Below are 26,581 nucleotides of genomic sequence, written 5' to 3' on the forward strand. Positions count from 1 at the left end.
AACGGGTTCAGGAAATAGGTTACAGGGACAAAAGAAGAACCTTAGAAGCTTAGGGCAAAGAGAGAGGCACCATTGGGTGGGGAAAGGCACAGACCAGCCATGCTGGGCCCCCCACCTTGAGAGTTTTCATCCCCTCTCTAAAGGCAGGGATCTTAGGGGAAGGGCCAAGGGAGAATCTCAATAGAGTATTCATCAGCTGGTCCAGGTGGGTCATTTCAGGGTTATGGTCTTCACCGATTGGTCAGTGCCAGTGCAGGGGGTCATTAGTGACTGCAGCTACTCTTGATCTCAGCCATGGCCTCGCCCTGCCTAGCCTTGCTGCTTTTCTGGACCTAGAGCTGAAACCAGGACTGAGGTCTAGAAGTTATCTCTAGTTTGATCCAAGGTTTTCCTTCTAAGATTATTTGATGCAGGTCAGAACCTCACGTCCTGAGTGATTAATGCTAAAGGAAGTGGTCGTGGAAGGGCTTGAATGGGAGTTTCATGCTACCAGTCTGGCTTCTTATTCCTCCTCCAAGGGAGTCTACTGCATGACTAGCAATTAAAATTTTGGGGTGGGTGGCTCTAAACCACACAACCGGGGATATAAAAGGTCAGGGGGGTTTAAACTGCATGACCAGTGGTATGCTAGGGGAGGAAATGTCACCCTGGGGCAAGGCCTTAATTTTCCAGTATTGCCTGAGAAAACCAGGGCGCTAGGCATCTAGGACGTTTTGCCCTGGTGACCTTCTGTACCTGGCCATTGTCCTTGCTCTGCCCGTGCCTGTCTAACTGCCTGTCATAGTTTGATTTGGCTTTGGTTTAGGGTAATGCACTTGAGTAAGTAGATCTTTAGTTTCTAAAGAATTTAATGTCAGAGTTTTGTTTCTTTAAAAACTATCCACTTCACCTTAAAATTTCTTTGTGGTTCTGGAGGGAGTCAATAGGCTCTGGTTTTTACTTATTTGGCTTTCACTTGTCTTTTTTTCTGAAATGTTCTCTTCCAATTTCCCCAGTTACAGTTCCCTATATTGTAAAACCACACCCTCAGCTTAGCTTTCTCTCAGTCTCACTATCCACTGTTTTTCACTGAGATAGCATTTATTGATTTCATATTCTGTTCTGCACTAGGTACTTGGACATTGGTCTATGTGGGTTTTTTTGCTATATTTGCCACTCTGTGACAACATTTGCCCTTGTGATATGACCTATTCCAGTAATCTCTGTGCTATATGCAGAAGCTTACTCTGCAAGTATTACTGCCTCTATTTTCTACTTTTTCTTATCTGCATTCTGACCTATCCTCCTGACTCTGATCATTCCTCTATATAGTGATTCCCAAAGCTATTCTTTCTGTTTTGACATCTTCCTTAAGTTCTATTCCCATTCTAACTCCATTCTGTTCATCTCCCCTGCATATTCTATAGAATGTGTTACTGGTAGAAATGGAGGGCCATTCCCCAGGGCCAATGCTGCACCATCCGGCCCTGGGACCAGTGCTCAGCCACCCAGCCCCAGGGCAAACACTTCACCATCCAGCCCCAGGGCCAATGCTGCACCATCCGGCCCTGGGACCAGTGCTCAGCCACCCAGCCCCAGGGAAAACACTTCACCATCCAGCCCCAGGGCCAATGCTGCACCATCCGACCCCGGGATCAGTGCTCAGCCACCCAGCCCCAGGGCAAACATTTCACCATCCAATCCCAGGGCCAATGCTCCACCCTCCGACCCCAGGATCAGTGCTCAGCCACCCAGCCCCAGGGCAAACATTTCACCATCCAGCCCCAGGGCCAATGCTGCACCATCCGGCCCTGGGACCAGTGCTCAGCCACCCAGCCCCAGGGCAAACATTTCACCATCCAATCCCAGGGCCAATGCTCCACCCTCCGACCCCAGGATCAGTGCTCAGCCACCTGGACTTAGTATCAGTGTTCAGCCACCTAGCCCTAGTTCCAGCCTGACCCCACCCACAGCAGCCGGAGTAAAACCCCAGGAAGGACCTCTGAGATGCCTGATGGTGGGACCCCAGCCTCTCCTGGCCATTGCCAGGGCTGGCAGAGGGTAACAAGGTGAGTGTTAAGAGCATTTTTAAAATGTTTTTGTTAGTGGGAGGCCCCTAAAAAAATGCTTTTGCTGTGTACCAACCAATACAGAGTCATCAGTGAAAAGGAAGCAAGTCAAGCCCGCATGACAAACTTGTTGAGGCCAAGGCAAGATGCGGGTGAGGTCAGTATTTTAAATGTTGGAGTGGGAGGTGCTGTATTCCGAGGGGGACGGGGACCATCCATTCTGCGGGAGGAGAGCCAGAGGCCAGATGCCACCAGCTGCTGCCTGCAGGTGAGAGCTGGGCCAGAAATGCATGCCGTGTGTGCCAGGAAAAGGACTAGTTCTTCTATTCTACCTCTACATATTGTAAGATGCAGCAGGCAGGGTGGGGTTTCTTCTTATCACTGCGTGACTTGGCTTCTGTACTCTTCTCTTTGGACTTCTATTTGGCTTGAACGACTTGGATTTAGTTAGATTGTTTGGGTTTTACATACGGATTGTTTTATAACTTATTCCTTTGTGTTTTTGTTTGTTTGGTTAAGTTGTTTCCATAAGTCACCATTTCTGATGCCTCTTTAGTTATAGTCACCCCTAGGTTCGGTGTGGGAAATTACCTGTTCATTAACACCCTGGGCACTGTGTGTGTGTGTGTGTGTGGGGGGGGGGTTCGCCAAAGTATAGCTGGCCGGCATGTTCCTATAGGCATGTATGTCACAGTGAAAATTTTAGGTACAAGGTACTGCCCTCACGCATTCAGGGAGGTTGCCTTCCTCAAGGTTTTAAACCATCCATGTAATGAAGCTACTAGAAGTGATTGTCGCCGACTTTGAATTGTTCATCATTACGAGTCATGTCAACGGTGGGATGTGCTGGACGACAGAGGACTGAGGCGAGGAGGAAGCGCGGCGCATCTTTGGGCAGCTAGTTTCAGCGCTCCAGTACCTTCACTGGCATAGCGTGATCCACAGGGACCCAAACCAGAGAACGTCCTGGTGATGGGGGGGGGGGGGCTGGATCCCCGACTTGTAGAGGAGACGAACCGCAGGGGCTTCCAGGGGAGACGAACCCCTTCGGCTTCCAGGGGAGACGAACCGCACCGGCTTCCAGGGGAGACGAACCGCTTCAGCTTCCAGGAGAGACGAACCGCTTCAGCTTCCAGGAGAGATGAACCGCACGGGCTTCCAGGGGAGACGAACCGCTTCAGCTTCCAGGAGAGATGAACCGCACGGGCTTCCAGGGGAGACGAACTGCTTCTGCTTCCAGGGGAGACGAACCGCACCGGCTTCCAGGGGAGACGAACCGCACCGACTTCCAGGGGAGACGAACCGCTTCAGCTTCCAGGAGAGATGAACCGCACGGGCTTCCAGGGGAGACGAATCCCTTCGGCTTCCAGGGGAGACGAACCGCTCCGGCTTCCAGGGGAGACGAACCGCACCGGCTTCCAGAGGAGACGAACCACATCGGCTTCCAGGGGAGACTAACCCCTTCGGCTTCTAGGGGAGACGAACCGCACCGGCTTCCAGGGGAGACGAACCCCTTCGGCTTCCAGGGGAGACGAACCGCACCGGCTTCCAGGGGAGACGAACCCCTTCGGCATTAGCTTCCAACACAGTGAGATACAGAAGGCGCTGAGCGAGCCCTACGATCACGTAATGGAGACACATCTCCTGTTAGAGACCAGGAGCGGAAGGGGAAGGACTGCCTTGCCCCCAAAAGCACCTGCGCTTGCTGTCTTCCCATCATCCTTCCCTCAGCTCAGTCATGGGGCGGAGGGAGGTGGACTCTGCCAGCACTCCGGGAGGAGGTGGGTCTGACTCTGGATCCCGGTCCAGAACTCCAGCATCCGGCCCAACGGTCCTAACCGGCGACCCAGCATCCGGCCCAACGTCTAGGGCCAGCGTTCCACCATCTGACCACGGGGCCAGGGCCAGCGCTCCGCCATCCAGCCCCACCTCCCGGGCCAGTGTTCCACCATCCGGCCCCAGGATCAGTCCTCAGCCGCCCAGCCCCCGGACCGGTGCTTCAGCATCCGCCTTCCGAGGCAGAGCTTCAGCATCCAGCCTAAGGTCCCAGGCCGGCCTTCAGCATCCGTCCTGGCCTCCTGGGCCAGCGCTCCACCATCCGGCCCCAGGACCATTGCTCAGCCGCCCAGCCCAGAACCCATGGACACCACCTGCAGCCCAGCCCTCCAGCCTGACCCCACCCACAGAAGCCTGAGTAAAACCCCAGGAAGGGCCTCTGAGATGCCTGATGGTGGGACCCCAGCCTCTCCTGGCCACCACCAGGTCTGGCAGAGAGTTATGAGGTGAGTGTTTAGAGCATTTTTTAAAATGTTTTTGCTACGTCCCAACCGATATAGTCATCAGTCAAAAGGAAGCAAGTCAAGCCTGCATGACAAACTTGTTGAGGGCAAGGCAAGATGCGGTGAGGTCAGTATTTTAAATGCTGGAGTGGGAGGTGCTGTACTCTGGGGGGTGGGGGGGGGACCATCCATTCTGCGGGAGGAGAGCCGGAGGCCAGATGCCACCAGCTGCTGACTGCGGGTGAGAGCCGGGCTAGAAATGCATGCTGTGTGTGCCAGGGTGAGGACGGTCCTTCTTTTCCACCTCTACATATTATAAGATGCAGCAGGCAGGGCGGGTTGCTTCTCATCACTTCATGTGCGTTAAGAACTGTATGTGTTTTTCCTACTTGAATCCTTACCACACCAGTTCCCTGAGCATGAAGAAAAACAAATTAATACATTGTTTTTAAAGGGAAGACCTATCTGTCTCTGTGGGGCTGGTTCATTGGTACTTACATCACTGATGAGCTGGTCTCTTGCCCTTCTCACTGAGGATCCTGAGGTGTTCCTTCTTTCATCTGTCCCCCTTCCCTGAGATGCCAACAACATATGGCACAGACCTCTGTGTGACTCTCTTCACTTTGTATTGTCATTACATGGTTCTCTTCCCTTTCTTGCTCAGATCTTCCATTCCTGAGCAATTTGGGGGCCGGGAGGTTTCTTATTCACATTTGAGTATCCCTAGTCATTATCCCAGAGTCAGATCCGGGAAGGTGCTCAGAAAATGATGGACAGGTGAACAGTCAGCCTGGTGACAATACAGTGGATTGTCCCAAATCAAGACACATTGGAGTATATAAGGGGATATGAGTAATGACTATGCCGAGACAACAGTGTAAAGTTGGACTGGGATTTTACTGATCTGTATGGTCATCTTAGTGATCATTGTCAAGCCTTATGAACAAAATTGTGGGCTCGCTAATTCTGGAGACCTTTTAGAATGCACTGGTATTCCATTTGCCTGAGTAGATTTAGACCAATAGTTCCCAATGCATTGGAGACATAATAGCATAGGAAATGTTTGAAACTAGCAGGGTCATCAAGATTAATATAGACTCACGCTTTCATAGTGTAATTCCCTTTTTAAATTCTATTTTACCATTTTTTAATTATTACGAAGAGAAACTCAATTTGGTGCTAAGTTATGTTTAACTGCCTCACCCTTCTGCTGGTCTTCCTTCTAAAACGAAAAGTAAACAAAGCTCAGGATCAGGACCTACTAATAAGAAATGGTGTTTGGCTGGAATATGCTTTCCTTTTCTCCTTGCAAATTAATTTCATTTTTTATGTGGCATTGGATTATAAAATTTTATTTTTATTGCCTGAGCTGTCGGTATCACAGTAGATACAGTGTTGGACTGGGACGCAAGGGACCCAGGTTCAAAACCCAACGTCGCCATATTGAGCGCGGACTTATCTGGTTTGAGCAAGGCTCACCAGCTTGAGCTAAGGTCGCTGGCTTGAGCAAGCGGTCACTCGCTCTGCTGTAGCCCTCCCACCCTTGTCAAGGCACATATGAGAAAGCAATCACTGAACAACTAAAGAGCTGCAACAAATAGTTGATGCTTCTCCCTTCCTGTCTGTCTGTCCATCACTCTGACTCGCTCACTGTCTTGTCAAAAAAAAATTGTTTCTTATGAGATATTAATTTTTCCCCCCAGCCAACTGCTTTTTAATTTTATTTTTTGTCTTTAGTTTTACTCTGATATGTTTGTGTTTTGTTCAGTTTGTATTTATCCTACTTGAGAGTAGTGAGAATTCATAACATTATCTCTTGAGGCCTTATCTTAATTCTGGAAAATTCTCAAATTCACTGGAACTCCAGTGAATTTATATTAGATTTTCTTACCTGTATCTTAACTATCTCTTGCCTCTTCCATGTATTTTTTTATTCCTTTGTCTCTCCATGCTTCCTTTTGGATATTTTCTTATACTGCTCTCCTGATTCACTCATTCTCTCTTCAGTTGTGTCCAAAATTCTGTTAAATTCATTCACTGAGAACTTAATTGTGATTATTATATTTTACAGGTCTAAAATTTCTATTTTTAATTTCCTATTCTGTGCCATGATTCTCAATCCTAATTCTCCTTTGTAAAGAATAGTTTTATTTTTTTATTTTTTTATTTTTTTTTAATAAATTTTTATTAATGGTAATGGGATGACATTAATAAATCAGGGTACATATATTCAAAGAAAACATGTCTAGGTTATTTTGTCATCAAATTATGTTGCACACCCCTCGCCCAAAGTCACATTGTCCTCCGTCACCCTCTATCTAGTTCTCTGTGCCCCTCCCCCTCCCCCTAACTCTCTCCCTCCCTCCCTCCCATGTCCTCCCTCCCCCCCCACCCTTGGTAACCACCACACTCTTGTCCATGTTTCTTAGTCTCATTTTTATGTTCCACCAATGTATGGAATCATGTATTTCTTGTTTTTTTCTGATTTGCTTATTTCACTCCTTATAATGTTATCAAGATCCCACCATTTTGCTGTAAATGATCTGATGTCATCATTTCTTATGGCTGAGTAGTATTCCATAGTGTATATGTGCCACATCTTCTTTATCCAGTCTTCTATTGAAGGGCTTTTTGGTTGTTTCCATGTCTTGGCCACTGTGAACAGTGCTGCAATGAACATGGGGCTACATGTGTCTTCACGTATCAATGTTTCTGAGGTTTTGGGGTATATACCCAGTAGAGGGATTGCTGGGTCATAAGGTAGTTCTATTTGCAGTTTTTTGAGGAACCACCATACTTTCCTCCATAATGGTTGTACTACTTTACAGTCCCACCAACAGTGAATGAGGGTTCCTTTTTCTCCACAGCCTCTCCAACATTTGCTATTACCCGTCTTGTTGATAATAGCTAATCTAACAGGAGTGAGGTGGTATCTCATTGTAGTTTTGATTTGCATTTCTCTAATAACTAATGAAGCTGAGCATCTTTTCATATATCTGTTGGCCATTTGTATCTCTTCCTGGGAGAAGTGTCTGTTCATGTCCTCTTCCCATTTTTTTATTGGATTGTTTGTTTGTTTGTTGTTGAGTTTTATGAGTTCTTTGTAAATTTTGGATATTAGGCTCTTATCTGAGCTGTCGTTTGAAAATGTCAGTTCCCATATAGTTGGCTGTGTGTTTATTTTGATATCAGTTTCTCTTGCTGAGCAAAAACTTTTAATTCTGATGTAGTCCCATTCATTTATCTTTGCCTTCACTTCTCTTGCCATTGGAGTCAAGTTCATAAAATGTTCTTTAAAACCCAGGTCCATGATTTTAGTACCTATGTCTTTTTCTATGTACTTTATTGTTTCAGGTCTTATATTTAGGTCTTTGATCCATTTTGAATTAATTTTAGTACACGGGGACAGGCTGTAGTCGAGTTTCATTCTTTTGCATGTGGCTTTCCAGTTTTCCCAACACCATTTGTTGAAGAGGCTTTCTTTTCTCCATTGTGTGTTGTTGGCCCCTTTATCAAAGATTATTTGACCATATATATGTGGTTTTATTTCTGGGCTTTCTATTCTGTTCCATTGGTCTGAGTGTCTATTTTTTTGCCAATACCATGCTGTTTTGATTATTGTGGCCCTATAATATAGTTTAAAGTCAGGTATTGTAATGCCCCCAGCTTCATTCTTTTTCCTTAGGATTGTTTTGGCTATTCGGGGTTTTTTATAGTTCCATATAAATCTGATGATTTTTTGTTCCATTTCTTTAAAAAATGTCATTGGAATTTTGATGGGAATTGCATTAAATTTGTATATTGCTTTGGGTAATATGGCCATTTTGATTATATTTATTCTTCCTATCCAGGAACAAGGAATATTTTTCCATCTCATTGTATCTTTTTCGATTTCCCTTAACAATGCTTTGTAATTTTCATTATATAGGTCCTTTACGTTCTTTGTTATGTTTATTCCTAGGTATTTTATTTTTTTTTGTTGCAATCGTGAAGGGGATTATTTTTTTGAGTTCGTTTTCTAATATTTCATTGTTGGCATATAGAAAGGCTATGGACTTTTGTATGTTAATTTTGTATCCTGCGACCTTACTGTATTGGTTTATTGTTTCTAATAATCTTTTTGTGGAGTCCTTCGGGTTTTCGATGTATAGGATCATATCATCAGCAAAAAGTGATAGCTTTACTTCTTCTTTTCCGATATGGATGCCTTTTATTTCTTTGTCTTGTCTGATTGCTCTGGCCAGAACTTCTAGCACCACGTTGAATAAGAGTGGAGAGAGTGGACAACCCTGTCTTGTTCCTGATTTAAGATAGAAAGTCCTCAGTTTTATGCCGTTTAATAGGATGTTGGCTGATGGTTTATCATATATGGCCTTTATCATGTTGAGATATTTTCCTTCTATACCCATTTTGTTGAGAGTCTTAAACATAAAATTGTGTTGTATTTTATCAAAAGCCTTTTCTGCATCTATTGATAAGATCATGTGGTTTTTGTTCTTTGTTTTGTTGATATGGTGTATTACATTAACCGTTTTGCGTATGTTGAACCATCCTTGAGATTCTGGGATGAATCCCACTTGATCATGATGTATTATTTTTTTAATATGTTGTTGTATTCGGTTTGCCAGTATTTTGTTTAATATTTTAGCATCTGTATTCATTAGAGATATTGGTCTGTAGTTTTCTTTCTTTGTGCCATCCTTGCCAGGTTTTGGTATGAGGGTTATGTTGGCTTCATAAAATGTGTTTGGAAGTATTGCTTCTTCCTCAATTTTTTGGAAGACTTTGAGTAGAATAGGAACCAAGTCTTCTTTGAATGTTTGATAGAATTCACTAGTATAACCGTCTGGGCCTGGACTTTTATTTTTGGGGAGGTTTTTAATAGTTTTTTCTATTTCCTCCCTACTGATTGGTCTGTTTAGGCTTTCTGCTTCTTCATGACTCAGTCTAGGAAGGTTGTATTGTTCTAGGAATTTATCCATTTCTTCTAGATTGTTGTATTTGGTGGCATATAATTTTTCATAGTATTCTACAATAATTCTTTGTATTTCTATGATGTCTGTGGTGATCTCTCCTCTTTCATTTTGGATTTTATTTATTTGAGTCCTGTGTCTTTTTTCCTTGGTGAGTCTTGCTAAGGGTTTGTCAATTTTGTTGATCTTTTCAAAGAACCAGCTCCTTGTTTTATTGATTTTTTCTATAGTTTTTCTGTTCTCTATTTCATTTATTTCTGCTCTGATTTTTATTATCTCCTTTCTTCGGCTGGTTTTGGGTTGTCTTTGTTCTTCTTTTTCTAGTTCCTTAAGGTGTGAAGTTAAGTGGTTTACTTCGGCTCTCTCTTGTTTGTTCATATAGGCCTGAAGTGATATGAACTTTCCTCTTATTACTGCTTTTGCTGCGTCCCAGAGATTCTGATATGTCGTATTTTCATTTTCATTTGTCTGTATATATCTTTTGATTTCTGCACTTATTTCTTCTTTGACCCATTCATTTTTTAGAAGTATGTTGTTTAGTTTCCACATTTTTGTGGGTTTTTCCCCCTCTTTTTTGCAGTTGAATTCTAGTTTCAAGGCTTTATGATCAGAAAATATGCTTGGTACAATTTCAATTTTTCTAAATTTGCTGATATTGTCTTTGTGGCCCAACATATGGTCAATTCTTGAGAATGTTCCATGTACACTAGAGAAAAATGTATACTCTGTCGTTTTGGGATGAAGTGTCCTGTAGATGTCTATCATATCCAGGTGTTCTAGTATTTCGTTTAAGGCCACTATATCTTGTAAAGAATAGTTTTAAAAGTGTATTTCTGATTTAAATTTTTTCCTTCTCTGTTTTTTTTTAAGGATTTGGTCACATTGTTCTGTCTCCTTGAGCATCTACTTATTTTGACTAAATGCTTGATACTTTATTTAAAAATTAATAAAAGTAATTTGAGACCTAGATTTGTGCTGCTTTCATCCAAAGAAAATGGAAGTTTATTGCTGGCAGATGGCTTTCAGTGTTAGTGAGTCCAAAAGGCTTCTTCCAGTAAAGGCTTCAATTCCTGTAGGGTCAATTTTATTCAACATCTCTTACTACTAAGATAATGTTCTTCTAGTTTCCTACACAATGCCCCAGGAGTTACCAGGTGCTCTGAACTTCAGTAGTACCTGAGCTTTTTTGTATCACTCTAGTTGTGAGAGGGTAGGAATATTCTCTCCAGCTTCGCAGCCTCCCAATCACCTGGAATCACAGGATTTCCCGATGCAAACACCATGAGCACCTTTCAAGCTTTCCAGCTTCTATCTGATCTTGGCTGCATAATTATTCCTTGCTTTATTAGCTCTTTAATAAATTATTTTGTGTTCAACTCCTCTAATCCTCATAGTGCAGTTGGTCCAAATTTCTGAACCTCTATTACCACAAGTTGAACTTCTCTTATATCACATTCCTATCTCTTGAACACTAAAATGTAAAAGAGAACACCATTCCCCTTTCTCTGTGCCTTCTTTAAAGCTGCTCTACTGCATAGCTTCTCTTTATGGGCAGATCCCTTAGGGGAGGCTCCAGCTATCTGCCCTCATCTTCGTTTTTCACTTATCTTTTAACTTTCCATTTCATCACAGTTCAGAAAATGCTATAACTGGAATCAGCAGGAACCACCAAGTTCCCAAACCCAATAGACTCATGTTAACCCACAGCTTACTCTCTTTCACATTTAAAATTCTTAAACCCCCCAACCAGAAGATCAGTGTAGTTCTAATTTGTATCTGTTTTCATACTATTGAAGTTGAAATTTCTTCTATATTTTAAGCACTTTATTTATTCATTATTTCTGTAAACTGTCTATGTTATTGTCCTTTTGAGCTATTTTCATATTAAGAATTTTGTTCTTTGTGTTTATATGAAATGAAAATTTTCAGTTTGTCATTTGTGTTTTGACATTTTTTTCATGCAAATGTTTTTCTTTTAATGCAGTAAAATGTGTTAATATTTTGGAATTTTGATATTAGAAGTCAATTACGGGGTTTCTCATGATTATTTGTGCTAAGCCGGGCTTGGTGGCAAAAGGATTTTGGTCACATTGTTCTGTCTCCTGACATTTTTTTTATAGTTTCTTAAAGACTAAAACATAGTATATTTCTTCTCAGTTATCTTAGGCATTGAATCCCCTGAACTTCTGATGCCATTCTCACTTAAAATCAGACATATAAAGGGCATTCTTTCCAACTTTATCCTTTATGGGACATAAGGATTCTTTTAGAATTGTTCCAGAATTCAGAGTTGTAGAGCAGGTCAGAACATGATAACTGTCTGATACCTTGCCATCCCATCGCTTGCCCTCTGAGTACTACTACCTCAAAAACAATCAAACTTCAGCCTGTTAGATGAACTCAAATACTACCTCAAAAACAATCAAACTTCAGCCTGTTAGACGAACTCAAATACTACCTCAAAAACAATCAAACTTCAGCCTGTTAGATGAACTCAAATACTACCTCAAACACAATCAAACTTCAGCCTGTTAGATGAACTCAAATACTACATCAAAAACAATCAAACTTCAGCCTGTTAGATGACCTTTGAACTAAGTGTATGTAATTGAGCTACTTTGTGCTAGAAAGAACCAGCAACCAGGAGATGTGGAATATTTTCATTCATAAACAAAAGATGATGCAGTCTAGAGTAAAGGCAATGGGAATAATAATTTGGAAATTTTTCTTTTATATTCTGTTGGGCAGATAAAATATATTATGCTCACTTTGTTAAAGACGGCGCTGCCCACGAGGAGGCCATCGCCCAGGTGATATTAATGTGTGTCTCTCTGGGCAGGTAGAATCCTTGTAGCCTGGTGCTTGGTTTTGGGATTAAGCCTTTCCCACCCGTTTTGATGTGGGGCGGTACAATCCAATCATGCCTCGGAGAAGTGTCTTTGTATTGGAGACTTCCCTATTTTGTATATTGGATTAAAGGTTTGGAATCTACACTATAAAATGGGGGCAGAATGAGAGCTTGCCCTCTTGGTTCCTGGGATGATTAGCATGAGAGAACAGAGGGAGCAGAGCAGAGAGCAGAAAAAGGCCATGTGGCCAGGAGAAGCAGCCAAGATGGCGGAGTATTGAGTGAGAGGCCAGTTTGTGCAGTTTGATGCTGGAGAAGGAAGGAGATGGGGAACAGAGGTGAATAAGTCTGGTGAGCTAGAAACCTTTGATTCTAGGAAACTCGGATAAGTCAGTAGCTTTGTGAGCACTGAATGTGAGTGGGTTTAGGAGCCCAGTGTGTGTTTTTTGCTTGCCCACCGGGTGCAAGCTAGGATTAAAGACTATGGCCCACCAGCTTTTGGCTCCGCTGTTTCTTTACCGACTGTCCGAATCCAATGTGAACCTGCATGGGCCAGGCTGCTGTAATAGTGGCCGTGGCTTCTGGCTTTACATATCCCTATGCTCTCATTTATAACATGATTTTGTTGAGCTCTTTTATTTTCCTTAGCTTTCTAAAAGTATCTGTAATAAGAGGGTAAAAATTTCTGTCAACAGAAATTTGACAACCAGGAGGGTGGTTGTAGGTTTGGATTTTTTAAAATCTAAAATGAATTTCCTACACTCACCCCCACCACCTTCTTTTTTTAACATTTGGCAAAATATTTTATATTCTATCTCTTCCAATGCCATTGAGGTATTGTATCTTATAAAGAAAAGAGTCTACATGTATAAAAGAGAACTGAAAATACACTGTGTCCGTAAAGTCATGGTGCACTTTGACTGGTCACAGGAAAGCAACAAAAGACAATAGAAATGTGAAATCTGCACCAAATAAAAGGAAAACCCTCCCAGTGTCTGTAGGATGATGTGGCAGCATGTGCACATGCGCAGATGATGACGTAACACCGTGTATACAGCGGAGCAACCCAGGCACGGCCATGCCAGTTGAGATGTGGACGGTACAGAGGAAAGGTCTGTGTGTTCTGTGGCTTGCTAAATTTGAATCCATGACCAAAGTGCAACATGAATATCGGTGCGTTTATAATGAAGCACCACCACATAGGAATAACATTACTCGGTGGGATAAACAGTTGAAGAAAACTGGCAGTTTGGTGGAGAAACCCCGTTCTGGTAGGCCATCAGTCAGTGACGAGTCTGTAGAGGCTATACAGGATAGCTACCTAAGGAGCTCTAAAAAATCTGTGCATGAGCCCACATCAAACTGCACTAAATAGGTATGAAACTGGGAGAGTTTTCCTTTTATTTGGTGCAGATTTCACATTTCTATCGTCTTTTGTTGCTTTCCTGTGACCAGTCAAAAGTGCACCATGACTTTACGGACACACTGTATAACAATGATACAGATACAAAATTATTATATAAATGGGTTGGAGAAATTGAATGCTTCAAATAACTCATAATGTACGAAGCTTGAGAACCATGAGGAAACAAACACTGGTTATATCTGGTATATAACTGAATCTGGGGAGTGCCCAAGTCATATGGTATTTACTTAACACAGGAAAGTTCAGGGTAGAGAAAACAGTCATTCTTTCAGTGGGAGGATAAGGTATCGGAAGGAAGAAGAAATGATCAATTATTCACTAAAATTAGTGAAAGAGAAGAAATAATTGACAAGGCAGCACACAGGAGAAGTGACAATCTGGTTCTCTCTCCCTCTCTTTCCCCCTTCTCTCCCTCTTCCCCTCCTGCAGCCAAGTGGCTTGATTGGTTTGAGCATTGGCCTCAGGCAATAAAGATAGCTTAGTTTATTCAAGCATTGGCCCCAAATAGTGGTTGCCATGTGGATCCCTGTCAGGGTGCATGTGGCAGTCTGTTTCTCCATCTTCACTCCTCTCACTTAAACAAACAAACAAACTTCATAGAGAATTCACAGCAGAAGTACCATGTAACTCTCTGGTTAATGTTGTAAAGTGACCCGCAAGTTCCAAGGAGACACCAGAATACCAGAATTTGAGAGGAGTTTATTCAAAGCAAGCTGCTGGGGCAAAACAAATACCAAATCAGCTGCCGTGAGGAGCAAGAATCTCGAGTTTTTGTAAGCAAAAACCATAGCCTTTCAGAAGCTATCACATAGAAGAAAGAACTTGCGATTAACTTAACAGGTTACATGTCTGGGCTTAGTACATTCTGTGGTTTTCAACTCAGTCTACAAGTATACATGGAAACCTAAATATTTCCAGTGGGGTTACAGAAAGTCAGGAGGGTTCCAGAAAGTCATACAGAATACAAGAAATGGCATTTACTTCTGCTAACAGTTTTTACAATTTCTGGCCACCTTGTCACATAATGAACCTCAAAACAAACAGAACAAAGCTGGAGAAGGCACAAAGACACAACATTGAAAAGATAAAATATATCACTGAATGCAGATAAATAATTTAGGATCTTCTTTATGAAAAGATTAGGACAAAGCAACCATGAAGATAAATATCCTTAAAAACACTGATGAAATAAACATGTATTTCTCCAATTTATCCCAAAGTATTAGAACTATGCACTGTCTTGAACTTAAAAAAGTAATTTTAGGACAAATCTTTACATATTGGCTCAATATGAAAAGTATCTCCACTTAATCAGAAAATACACATTCACAAGAGTGTGGAATAATAAGTTAACAACCCAAAATTACTGTGCTGTGGTGGAGTTTCAGGAAAATTCTTAGAAATCATTTTTTTTTAATGAAATTCTGTTAAAGTAAGAAAACACTGTAGAATGAATCTCTCAAACACTATGAAAACAAACTGTCTTTTTTAGTCTTTAAGTAAAATACACTTTCAAGAGCTGACTTTTTTTTATTAATTTAATTATTTTATTTCATATAACATATAAATCATTTTTACAAAGGACTGCTCTGGATTTGTTAATGATTTCAATTCTAATCATTCCTATATATATTTTTTTATTAAAAATTTTAATTTATTGAGTTGGCTGGTTACAAGTGTCCCACTCAAGAGCTCGCTGACTTTTGAATAATTCATTTGCCAACAATTGTTATGTGACACGTAGGTGTATCCATGACAGAGTACAAGTTGCCCTCAGTGTTGCCATGGACATGTAAGTTACTAGTTAACTGCCAACATTGCCAGAAAATTGGTAGAAGGACTATCTAATTTTATTGACTCATCAGTCCCCATGCCATGTACCTCAGTAAACAAGGGTCTAACTTTGAGATTTAGAGGCTGAGCACTACAGCACACAAAATGTATTTGTTAAAAACTGACACAATTGTATTATTCAAATATATACATATATATTTGGCCAGGGAAGGGGAGAGAAGCAAATGGTTGTTTCTCTTGTGTGCCCTAACCGGAATTGAACTGAGGACATCCACACGCCAGGCTGATGCTCTATGCATGAGTAGGCTGGCCAGGGCCTAGAAATCCTTTAGTATCAATAAATTGTTCTAATTTACCCAAGATCTACAAGCAAGACCACTAAAGTCTAGCTTCCCTGTGTTGTAGCAATTTCTTAAAGTTTTTCCTGTGGAGTAACTAGCATTGGGATTGGCCTGTATCTATATTTGAATTTCAGCTACACATGAAGGATTGAGTACATTTCATTTCCACTGTTCTCTTCTGAAATTCTATACAATGATAGTGAAACAATTTAGAGAGGTTCATAAGAATAAAGTGAACCACAGAAGGAATGACAGTGACCAGTTCTGGCAGCTGGAGGGAAGATCAGAGCACAAGACAAGGTCCTTGAAGAGGAAAAGAGCAGCTAGCTGGCTTGGACCTCAGAACCCAAGACACTCTCGCAAATGAAGAGGCATCACGGGGGTGCAATTGGGTTTGATACAGAAGGATCATTAACTTTGTTTAAGTAGCTGTTAAAAAAATCACAGATTCTGTTCTCCGGCCCAACAGAGGATTTAGAGATTAAATCAAAGAAACTCTATAGGACCCCAGGCAAATTGAGCAACTGAAGGATTAAGTGAATGTCTCTCCACTGAACAAGAAGATGCCTGGGGCCCTTCTCCCATTGGTCTCTAACAACATTAGCCAACACTGCGTATCTTCCAGACAAGAGATTAAAGTGTTGTCTCTGAAGCAAGTGATTGGCACCATTGTATTTGGAGAAATGACCTACAATAATCACCAGAATGGCATCCCTCCAAGAGCCAGGTCAAAGAATCCTACAGTGAAGACCATCAGTCAGCAGCCTGTGTCTCTGTCACAAACATGCACACAAACTGGCACAGAGCTCCCGATCAGTTTTCCAGTGCCTCCTTCTTTAAAACACAATTAAAAACTCCTTTCAATTACTGTTTACAGTCAATATTATTTTGTGTTAGTTCCCAATGTACAGCATAGTGGTTAGACAATCAGATATTTTACAAAATGATCCTCTAATATGTCCAGTATCCATCCTCTGCCCGACATAGTCATTAAACTCTTATTGACTCCATGTCCTCACTCTGAAGGTATGAACAGATGAGTAAGGAGCGTCAGGCACTTCGGAAACACATCCGCTGGGATGCATATCAAAACCAAGCAGGAAGACAGGAATAAATATCTTTTTATCCAGAAGTTTTGGAGTGTTTGCACAAATGTACATGAACCAGCCTCATCATCACTTTTCTCCACAGACATGGTTCTTTAAGTGACATGGAAGTTGACCTACACAGCCTATTCAAGGTCACCTGAGAAGTCCTTTGTGTAATCTGGAAATGGATATTCAAAGTGTAAAAATACCTTGTAGCCTCACTGCAGGTCCGAATTCACTGCATCCTTTGGCAAGTGCTGGAGGGAACGGTCATCTTCAATGCTCACAGAGAGGCTCTAATCAGCTGGCTGTCCCTCAGCCTCTGCAAGTGTGCACAGGCCTGCAAACCCAGGCTTCAGCCCTGCTCTTTCCTAGCGTATCTGCCCCAAAAGCTGAGTGAGGACAGAACGGGGATGTGTGTTAAGATTTCTTCTGAATCACTTTAATTAAAGAAATAGGTGGCTGTATTTTCTCTTCTTCTTCCAAACTCTTCTATTAATCCCAAGAACAAATATTTATTCGGTACTTACTGTGTTGCCACTCACTGTGCCAGACAATGGGAACACGATGTCATGAACTCATTGTTCCGCTGCGTTGTGCCATTGATTGCTTCTCATACGTGCCCTGACTGGGCCTGAACCAGTGCCACAAAGTGAGAGCTGGCAACCTCGGGACGGACGATTCCAAGCTTGAATTGGCAACCAACCCCTCATTGGAACTGAATGATGACCTTGGGCTGGAACAACTGTCCTCACTGCCCCACAGGTGAGGGCCAGACTTTCACTTTTACTCATTTTTATTTAACTTTTTGCATCTTAGATTTTATTTCTGATAAAGTCAGTATCAATCTTTACTATCCCACATAAACAGAATGCTCTTTTGGCATCCTTTTATTTATTTTCTTCATTTAAAGGGTCATGAGGTACAAAAGGGAGAAAACCAGTATGGTTTATCCTGAGCCACGCTGGTCTATGATTGTCCCTGACTTCATGAGACATCCTTGTGATGGAATTACAAACTAACCTGTGTAAGACCCAGGCTCGACTGAGGATATTGTCTGTTATGGCCCAGGAAGCATTACAGTGACCTGAGGTTTTAGACATGGTTGTATTTAACTTTGGATTTCTACTGTGACTCAGACTATTCTCTTTGGACTTTGGTTTTTAGACTTTGACTTGGTTAAACTGGATTTTTGACTTGTCTTCTGTACTAGGACTATTCTCTTTGGACTCTGACTTGACTTGGACAACTTGGATTCGACATATGGATTGTTTTAGAACTTACCCCTTTGTGTTTTTATTTGTTTAGTTAAGTTGTATCCATTGTTTAGACCAAGTCACTATGTCTGTTGACTCTTTAGTATAGTCACCCCTAGGTGGAAGAGGTGCAGCGTGGGAAATTACCCTGACCACAGGGGCTTCGCCACTGTATAGCTGGCCCGGCATGTCCCTACAGGCATGTATGTTGCAGTGAAAATTTTAGGTACAAGGTACTGCCCTCACGCATTCAGGGAGGTTGACTTCCTCAAGGTTTTAAACTATCCATGTAATGAAGCTACTAGAAGTGACTGTCTCCGACTCTGAATTGTTCATCATTAGGAGGCATGTCAGCGGCGGGATGTGCTGGACGACAGAGGCCAGAGAACGGAGACGGGAGCGCGGCGCATCTTTGGGCAGCTCATTTCAGCGCTCCAGTACTGTCGCTGGGACGGTGTGACCCACAGGGACCCAAAACCAGAGAACGTCCTGGTGGATGAAGGTGGGAACGTGAAGGTAACAGACTCTGGGTTAGTGAGGGAGGTGAAAGGGGAAGAACTGACAGCTTAATGTGGGACTGTGTGCTACATGGCGCCCGAGACGTTGTTTGGCCGAAGTGCTGAGGGCCGGAAACTGGACGTCTGGATCCTTGGTGTTATATTGTACCAGATGGCGAGGGAACAGCTGCCATTTATAGGTGAAGATTTAAACAAAATGAAGGAAGAAAATTATAACCGGAGAGTTAGGAATACCGAGTTTCCTATCAGAGGAATGTAAAGCCTTGTTAAAAATTCAATGGCTCTCAACCCCAAAGATAGGTCAGCAGCCCTCCACGAGCTTAAAAACGATCCGTGGGTAAATACTCAAAAAGACTACATAAAGACATATGGTGACGTGCCCCTGGGGGGGGGGTGGCCTGGATCCCCAACTTGTACAGGAGATGAACCGTATTGGCTTCCAGAGATGAACTGCATTGGCTTCCATCGCGGTGAGATACAGAAGGCGCTGAGTGATTAGCCCTATGATCAGGTAATGCAGACATATCTCCTGCTAGAATCCAGGAGCGGAAGAGGAAGGACTGCCCTGCCCCCAAAGGGACCTGCGCTTGCTGTCTTCCCATCATCCTTCCCTCAGCTCAGTTATGGGGGGTGGGGGTGGAGGAGGGAGGTGCACTCTGCCAGCCCTCTAGGAGGGGGGGTGTCCACTCGTATCCCAGTCCAGAGCTCCACGGCCCGGCCCAGTGTCCAGGGCCGGGTCTCCCCTATCCGGCCCAGTGTCTGGGGCTGGGTCTCTACCCTTCGGCCCAGCATCCCGGGACAGCACTCAACCATCCAGCCCCTGCACCAGCACTCCACCGTCCAGCCCCTGGACCAGCACTCCACCGTCCAGCCCCTGGACCGGCGCTCCACCATCCAGCCCCTGGACCGGCGCTCCACCGTCCAGCCCCTGGACCGGCACTCCACCGTCCAGCCCCTGGACCGACGCTCCACCGTCCAGCCCCTGCACCGGCGCTCCACCGTCCAGCCCCTGGACCGGCGCTCCACCGTCCAGCCCCTGCACCGGCGCTCCACCGTCCAGCCCCTGCACCGGCGTTCCACCGTCCAGCCCCTGGACCAGCGCTCCATCGTCCAGCCCCTGGACCAGCGCTCCACCGTCCAGCCCCTGCACCAGCGCTCCACCAACCAGCCCCTGCACCGGCGCTCCACCGTCCAGCCCCTGGACCAGCACTCCACCGTCCAGCCCCTGGACCAGCACTCCACTGTCTGGCCACAGGACCAGTTCTCACCCACTGGGCCCCGGTACCAGCGCTCAGCTGCCTTCTTTTATGGAGTCACAGAAAAAGCATTTTACAGAACACACATCTGGAGAAGATTAAGTTTTCACAGTGAAATTTATTCAGGTTCAAATAGGAGGCTGGCTGCCCACTGGTTTCCAGTGTCTCGTCTCTGTCTATCTGGCCAAGGAAAAAGTCTAGTCTTGTCTTCATTAAGCCCAGTATAAAGACCAAAGTCTAAATATTCTGTGCCATGGTTTATTTAGCCCATATCAAAGTTCAGTCTAGTCTAAGCACTGCTCAAAACCTGTACTTAGGAGACTGCACAGCTCCCTGGCCACAGCAGCTGCCAGCCCATCACCTGAGAGCAAACAAGGTGAACGTGCATTCCCAAGTGAGAGAAGGCTGAGAGAGAAGGGCCGGATCTCTGTTAGGCTTGAGTTTATATTTTTGGGTCGGGAAAAATTAACATTTTTTTAATCCAACCAACCAGTTTTTTAAAAATATTCTAGGCTTGCATTGGGTTCTCTCACTAGCCAATCAGATTCTTCTAGGTTAGACTGACAGGCCTCTGTGGCCACCATCTTGGCTTCCACTGCTCATGTCTTAAAGACAAGCACAGAAGCACTTCTCCTCATAGTCTGGGTATGGACTGGTTGTACCCTGGGGATATGGAGAAACCTGTTCTTCATCCCTCCAGGAAAGAGGAGGTATTCATCTCTTTAGTGGGGCAATCTCCTGGGAGTGGGGGTCTGGGATTGTAAATGCTATAGCTTCCTAGTAAATGGAATGCTATAGTTTCCTACTGAAGCAGGATTTCCAGTTCTATTAAACTTTAATGTTCCCAGTACCTTTATTTCCTTTTCCTATCAACATCTAGCTGCCTGCCGACCATTAACAAGAGAATAAAAAGTTTAAGACAAAATAAAAAAGGAAGAATAAGTGTCATGGGGCTCAAAGATCTTCAGAAATACAAGTTGTTCTGCCTTCATTGCAAATTTACACCTTCATTCTCTCAGGAAGAAAAGGCCTAAATGATCAAGAGAATCAGGATTATTCTCAGAAGATTTTATATTTATAGTTTCCTGAGGTGAATGTCTTTTATTTGTCTCTGCCAGACTTTTCCTCTCTCCTCTTTATTAAAGGGAATTCCTTACATGTAGTTGTGTTTGGAGATCATTCCTCTTAGCTTCAGGGTGTGTGATAGATTGCCCGGCCCTGCCAGTCACACACTGGACCTAGAAAACAGTGGGCAGTGGTAGCGCCATAGAAAACAGTGTTCTGTGGAGGGAAATGGAAGAAGGAAAGCCACACTGGGCTCAAAGAGAGCCTTCCTAGCGCTTAGAAATAACTTAGAATAATAATACTGCCTTTTTGTGCCTGATACGATGGATAAAACAATATTTACTTGTCCTTTCTTTTACTGATGAATATTGCGAACATGGCCCAGCCTGCTGCACAGAAATGTTGGGGAAGCCTGGTGCAGTGATGGTCCCAGGCACGTAGCTACATGGGTGCCCTATTCTGAGGATTTGGTTCATTGTCACTAGCTGTGTCCCCCTCAGAGGCTGAGCCACAGCTCCACAGAGTCTCCTGGAAAGTTTCCCACTCCTAACACTCTCCTCTTCCCTTTGTTTACCAGGAGTGGTCGCTGCTTTCTGTAGTTGCTGTGTATCATCTCAGTGTTCTTTTATCTGTCCTTCGTTCATCAAACACCTGTTTAAACAAATTCTGTTATTAAAGTCTCTTAAAATAACCAGCATGGATTCTGTTTTTCTGGTTGCCTAATGCGATGGATAAAACAATATTTATTTGTCCTTTCTTTTACTGATGAATGTGGCGAACATGGTCCAGCCTGCTGCAGGGAAATCCTTGGGGGCCTGGTGCAGTGATGGTCCCAGGCACGTAGTGATGACCTTTCACCCTGCCATCAGGAAGAAAACAGCAGACCCATTGTCTAGCTTTCTCCAACCTGCCATGCTCTTCATTCTATGACCGCAGCTGAAACCATGAATTTTGGGTGCACCTCTATGAGAACACAGGCTTTATGGCCAGTCCTATACTTCCTCTTAGGGGTTCATGTTAGAAGTAACAGGAGGCTGGATTATAGTGGGTCTTGGGGGCATTACAAGAACTTGTCTTTTTATTCTGCATGAAGGAAGTGCCATGGAAAGATTTTGAGTGGTAATGTAACACAATTAATTTTACCTTTTAATAGGGTCCCTCTAAATGCCATTGTGCAAAAGTAGTAGTGATACAAAACCAAGTAGGAGGGTATTACAATAATCCAGGCTAGGGATGATGCTGGCTTAGACCAGAGTTGAAGGCAAAAGGTCACTTGATTGAACATGTGTAGAGTGAAAGACAAAAATGAAACTAAAAATAAGCCAGGGCTTTAGCATTAAAATATAAGCAAACAAACAAAAAAAACTGGAAGATTAGTAAAGCCATTAACAGATCTGAAAGATTATAGGAGTGTTGAGACAGGAAGGTCTAAAGTTCACTTTTGCTTATACTGATTTGATGTGCCTTTATATACCCAAGTGTGGATTTTGAGTAGACTGTTGTTGGATCCAGGAGTCCAGATTTCAGGAGAGAAGTCTAAGCTAGTGCTATTAATCTATTGATGCGATCCAGCCATGAAAAGTCTATTATGGGGTCCTCAAATGGGAAAAGGTATGGAATTAAATAAATGATAGAGAATTAAAGATATATATATGTACAGATGGGTTCTGGAGGATGACACGGCAAACAGTCACTACTGTTCCTAAGCCGATGCAATGGCGGCCCCCAGAAGCTCATCAGTCTTTATTCAGGGAATAAACATGGGCCATTATCAATTCAGTTGTTTCCAAGACAACTCAAAGACAACCCCCACCATACCATTTAGATCTAACTTTACACCAGTAAGAAACTAGCTTCTAGTCTCTTCCGCAGAACATGGGTGGGACAAGCAAAAATCAGGTATAGCTCTTTGTTAACTGGGCAGATAATATGGGTGGTTAGGCCCAGCACCTCTGTCCCCTGGATATCCAGATTGTAAAAACACCCTGTTTATATTTCAGTCCCCAACAATCTATGAGTCACAAATATGTAGATGATATTTAAAGCCATGAAATGGATGAAATCACCGATGGAGTGAGCACAGATAGGAAAAGGTTTACCGTAGTTGGGCTTCAGGATCTACCAATGTTAAGAGTTTAGGGATGATAAGAAGGAACAAGGAAAATGAAAGCACACACACACACACACACACACACACCCCAAAGCAAATACAACCACTAAGCAGGAAAGATGAAAACTAAGATATTGTGAGGGAAGAAAACACCCCAAGAATGAGATATGTAAAATGCTGTCATGTTAAGTAAGGTGAGACTGAAAATTGACCAATGAATATAGTCATGTGGAGACCATTGGTGACTTTTACAAGGTGGTGAAATCATGGGTTCAAAACCCTGATTGGAAGAAAGCAATTAAGACAAAGAGTATACACAACCCTGTGGAAGAGTTTTGCTAAAATACGGAGCAGACAAATGGAGCAGAAAATGGAAGAGTATGTCAGACCTAAAGAGATTATTTTTAAGGTAGGAAATACAACGAGATATTTGTATGCTGATGGTAATAACCCAAAGGACAAAAATAATTGATGATAAGGATTGGGAGAGAAGAATTTCTAGAATAATGTCTTTGGGGTCTAGTGTGCAAGGACAGAGGTTGGCCTTAGAGGTGCATGAGCAGTCATTATAGGGAAAGGAGGGGAGGCAGAGTTGATACATACAGACACTAGCAGGTGGGCTGATGCTTGGCAGAAACTGTTGGAGTTTCTATTTCGTTGAACAAATAGAGCTGGAGTTCAAGAGAGATGTTTGAGTTAAAGATGGAGACATAGTAATTACCAGTTCATAGAAGGTAGTTGAAGGTATTAAGTGGAAGATCCACTAAGAGGGGTCTGGGGAGAGACAGTAGATTAAGGAACAAAAACCAATACAAACAATGTGGCTATTGACCACATTTAAGAAATCAGAGGAATTCCTGAGAGCTGGTGTGGAACCCAGGGACCAAGCTGGAGGCTTTGCAGAAGAAGCTGGAGGAGTTGGAGCTGGACAAGCAGCAGAGGAAGCGCCTTGAGGCCTTCCTTACCCAGAAGCAGAAGGTGGGAGAACTGAAGGATGATGACTTTGAGAAAATCAGTGAGCTGGGTGCTGGCAATGGTGGAGTGGTGTTCAAGGTCTACAAGCCGTCCAGCCTGGTTATGGCCAGAAAGCTAATTCACTTGGAGATCAAACCTGCAATCCGGAACCAGATCATAAGGGAGCTGCAGGTTCTACATGAGCGTAACTCCCTATACATTGTGGGTTTCTATGGTGCATTCTACAGTGATGGCGAGATCAGCATCTACATGGAGCACATGGACAGAGGGTCCTCTGATCAAGTTCTGAAGAAAGCTGGAAGAATTCATGAACAAATTTTAGGAAAAGTTAGCATTGCTGTAATAAAAGGCCTGACATATCTAAGAGAGAAGCACAATATCATGCATAGAGATGTCAAACCTTCCAACATCCTAGTGAACGCCCATGGGGAGATCAAACTCTGTGACTTTGGGGTCAGCAGACAGCTCATCGACTCCATGGTCAACTCCGTCATGGGCATAAGGTCCTACATGTCACCAGAAAGACTCCAGGGTTCTCATTACTCAGTGCAGTCGGACATCTGGAGCATGGGGCTCTCTCTGGTTGAGATGGCAGTTGGGAGGTATCTCATCCCTCCTCCAGATGCCAAGGAGCTGGAGCTGATGTTTGGGTGCCAGGTGGAGGGAGATATGGCTGAGACACCACCCAGGCCAAGGACCCCTGGAAGGCCCCTCAGCTCTTATGGAATGGACAGCCGACCTCCCATGGCAATTTTTGAGTTGTTGGATTACATAGTCAATGAGTCTCCTCCTAAACTGCTCAGCGGAGTATTCAGGATGGAATTTCAGGATTTTGTGAATAAATGCTTAATAAACAACCCTGCAGAGAGAACAAATTTGAAGCAACTCATGGTTCATGCTTTTATCAAGAGATCCGATGCTGAGGAAGTGGATTTTGCAGGTTGGCTCTGCTCCACCATCAGCCTTAACCAGCCCAGCACACGGACCCATGCGGCTGGTGTCTAAACGTATGGCAAGCAGCAAAGAGCGAGTCTCCGCCCGGGGGCATGTCACATTGCTCTCAGGTCTCTTTCCCATGCCTCTGTGCAGACATACTTTTCACCTATGTAAAAAGATGAATACAGCATGTGCCAAAATTCTATCCGTGTCATTTTTAATATTACCATCTTTATTCTTTCTATCATTATTCCCCTAAGTGGATCGGCTTTGTGCTTGGGGCTATTTCTGTGTGTCAATGATCAAAACATGTGCAACTATATTACAGTGAACCTTTGGTGACTGTGAGTAGTCATCTTACTGAAAATTGCACTGCTTTCCCTTCGCCGTGATTGGCTGGCTGCCTATATTTTGAGTATACTTTGACACTTGGTACTTCATTCTTGCCAGGCATACCTTCTTTACCCAAGGAAGGAGCCAGTCTGTCTATTCCAATGATTTGTAGACTTCTGGTTGTATTTCTATATTTATTTTTAAATATACTGTGTGGGGTATTTAGTGGTATATCTCTCTTTAAGTTTGGATTAGTATTTCTAAGTGGTGGAATTATTTTCAATGTTACAAGTGTATCAAGGCATTAAAATGTATGAGATTTATCTTTCCCCAAATCCAAGTACTGATGCTATTGTAAACAGCAGTGTGTATAGTGCCTAAAAATTATATAAAAATCCTTTTAACCATTTTAATCTAATGTTTAACAAATCTAATCTCTTATTCTAATAAATATACTCTCAAGTTAAAAAAAAAATCAGAGAAGAGCCTGGCCTGTGGTGGCACAGTGAGTAGGGCATTGAATGAGAATGCGAAGGTCTCTGGTTTGAAACCCTAGGTTTGCTTCATCGAGGCACATATGACAAGCAATCAATGAATAAATTGAAGCAACTATGAGTTGATAGTTCTCACCCCCCCACACTCTCTCTGTAAAATCAATTAATAAAATATTTTTTTAAAAGAGAGAAAGAAATCAGAGAAGAGAATAGCAATAAGCATTAGAAAGGTAAGGGGGGACTTGATTTGGATGGGCAGGAATTGGTGAGGAGTCATTATAGGATCAGAGGAGCAGTAAGCATATTTTAAAAAGAAGAGCTAATAACAGGAAAGATAAAATGGGACCAAGTGGAAGAAAGCTCTGATCCTCTGATTTGATTTGATATATACATGGGAAACATTTTATATAATAAGATCAATGGTTAAGGGAGCTTAATGCTTTACAGTATGGATTGAGGGTTAGCATGGGAGCAGCAGGATCGAGAGGCCGATGGAGAGCCTGGATCAGGACCTTAAGGATGGGAAGGAAGGAGTTTTACAAAGGATTATTCTTGTGGTCCTTCTTCCCTTTAAAATGTGTCCCTTACATGTTTTAAAGCAGAATTGTGTTTATTTTAATACAAAACTTTAGATTCTGAATTTCCCACTCTCACCATAATTTTAAACAACCGTTCATGTACAAAAACCTTATTTGAATAATTTACATCTAATATCCCTATTCCTTACACACATATGAGGCAAAAGCATTAGTAACTGCATTGGTAATAAAATACTTAATCCAAGATTCTACTGCTTTCAACATAACAAAAAGTTGGTACATTTCCTAGAATTAGGAACTGG

At 43.0% G+C, this 26,581-nt stretch overlaps 1 protein-coding gene and 1 pseudogene across 15 annotated transcripts; both read left to right on the forward strand.

Moving 5' to 3' along the window:
- The first annotated feature begins 1,487 nt into the window (after nt 1–1,487).
- Nucleotides 1,488–21,582, forward strand: LOC136316321 (uncharacterized). 15 transcript variants are annotated; one of them, XM_066248328.1, is made up of 6 exons: nt 1,997–2,048; nt 2,133–2,205; nt 2,802–4,330; nt 18,396–18,569; nt 19,015–19,082; nt 19,401–21,570. In XM_066248328.1, the coding sequence occupies exons 5-6, from the start codon at nt 19,075–19,077 to the stop codon at nt 19,927–19,929; spliced, it is 537 nt and encodes a 178-aa protein (XP_066104425.1). In that variant the 5' UTR covers nt 1,997–2,048; nt 2,133–2,205; nt 2,802–4,330; nt 18,396–18,569; nt 19,015–19,074; the 3' UTR covers nt 19,930–21,570. The 15 variants fall into 15 exon arrangements, 13 of the variants coding, with proteins under 13 accessions (XP_066104423.1, XP_066104421.1, XP_066104424.1 ...); XR_010727684.1 differs by lacking the exons at nt 2,133–2,205; nt 2,802–4,330 and having other exon boundaries at nt 1,488–2,048; nt 19,401–20,917; nt 21,470–21,582; XR_010727685.1 differs by lacking the exons at nt 2,133–2,205; nt 2,802–4,330 and having other exon boundaries at nt 1,488–2,048; nt 19,401–20,537; nt 20,708–21,570.
- On the forward strand, nt 21,269–24,982 carry LOC136316051 (dual specificity mitogen-activated protein kinase kinase 1 pseudogene; annotated as a pseudogene).
- Nucleotides 24,983–26,581: the final 1,599 nt, after the last annotated feature.

Source organism: Saccopteryx bilineata, chromosome 12 (assembly GCF_036850765.1).
Source record: "Saccopteryx bilineata isolate mSacBil1 chromosome 12, mSacBil1_pri_phased_curated, whole genome shotgun sequence".
In the NCBI taxonomy this organism is placed as follows: domain Eukaryota; kingdom Metazoa; phylum Chordata; class Mammalia; order Chiroptera; family Emballonuridae; genus Saccopteryx; species Saccopteryx bilineata.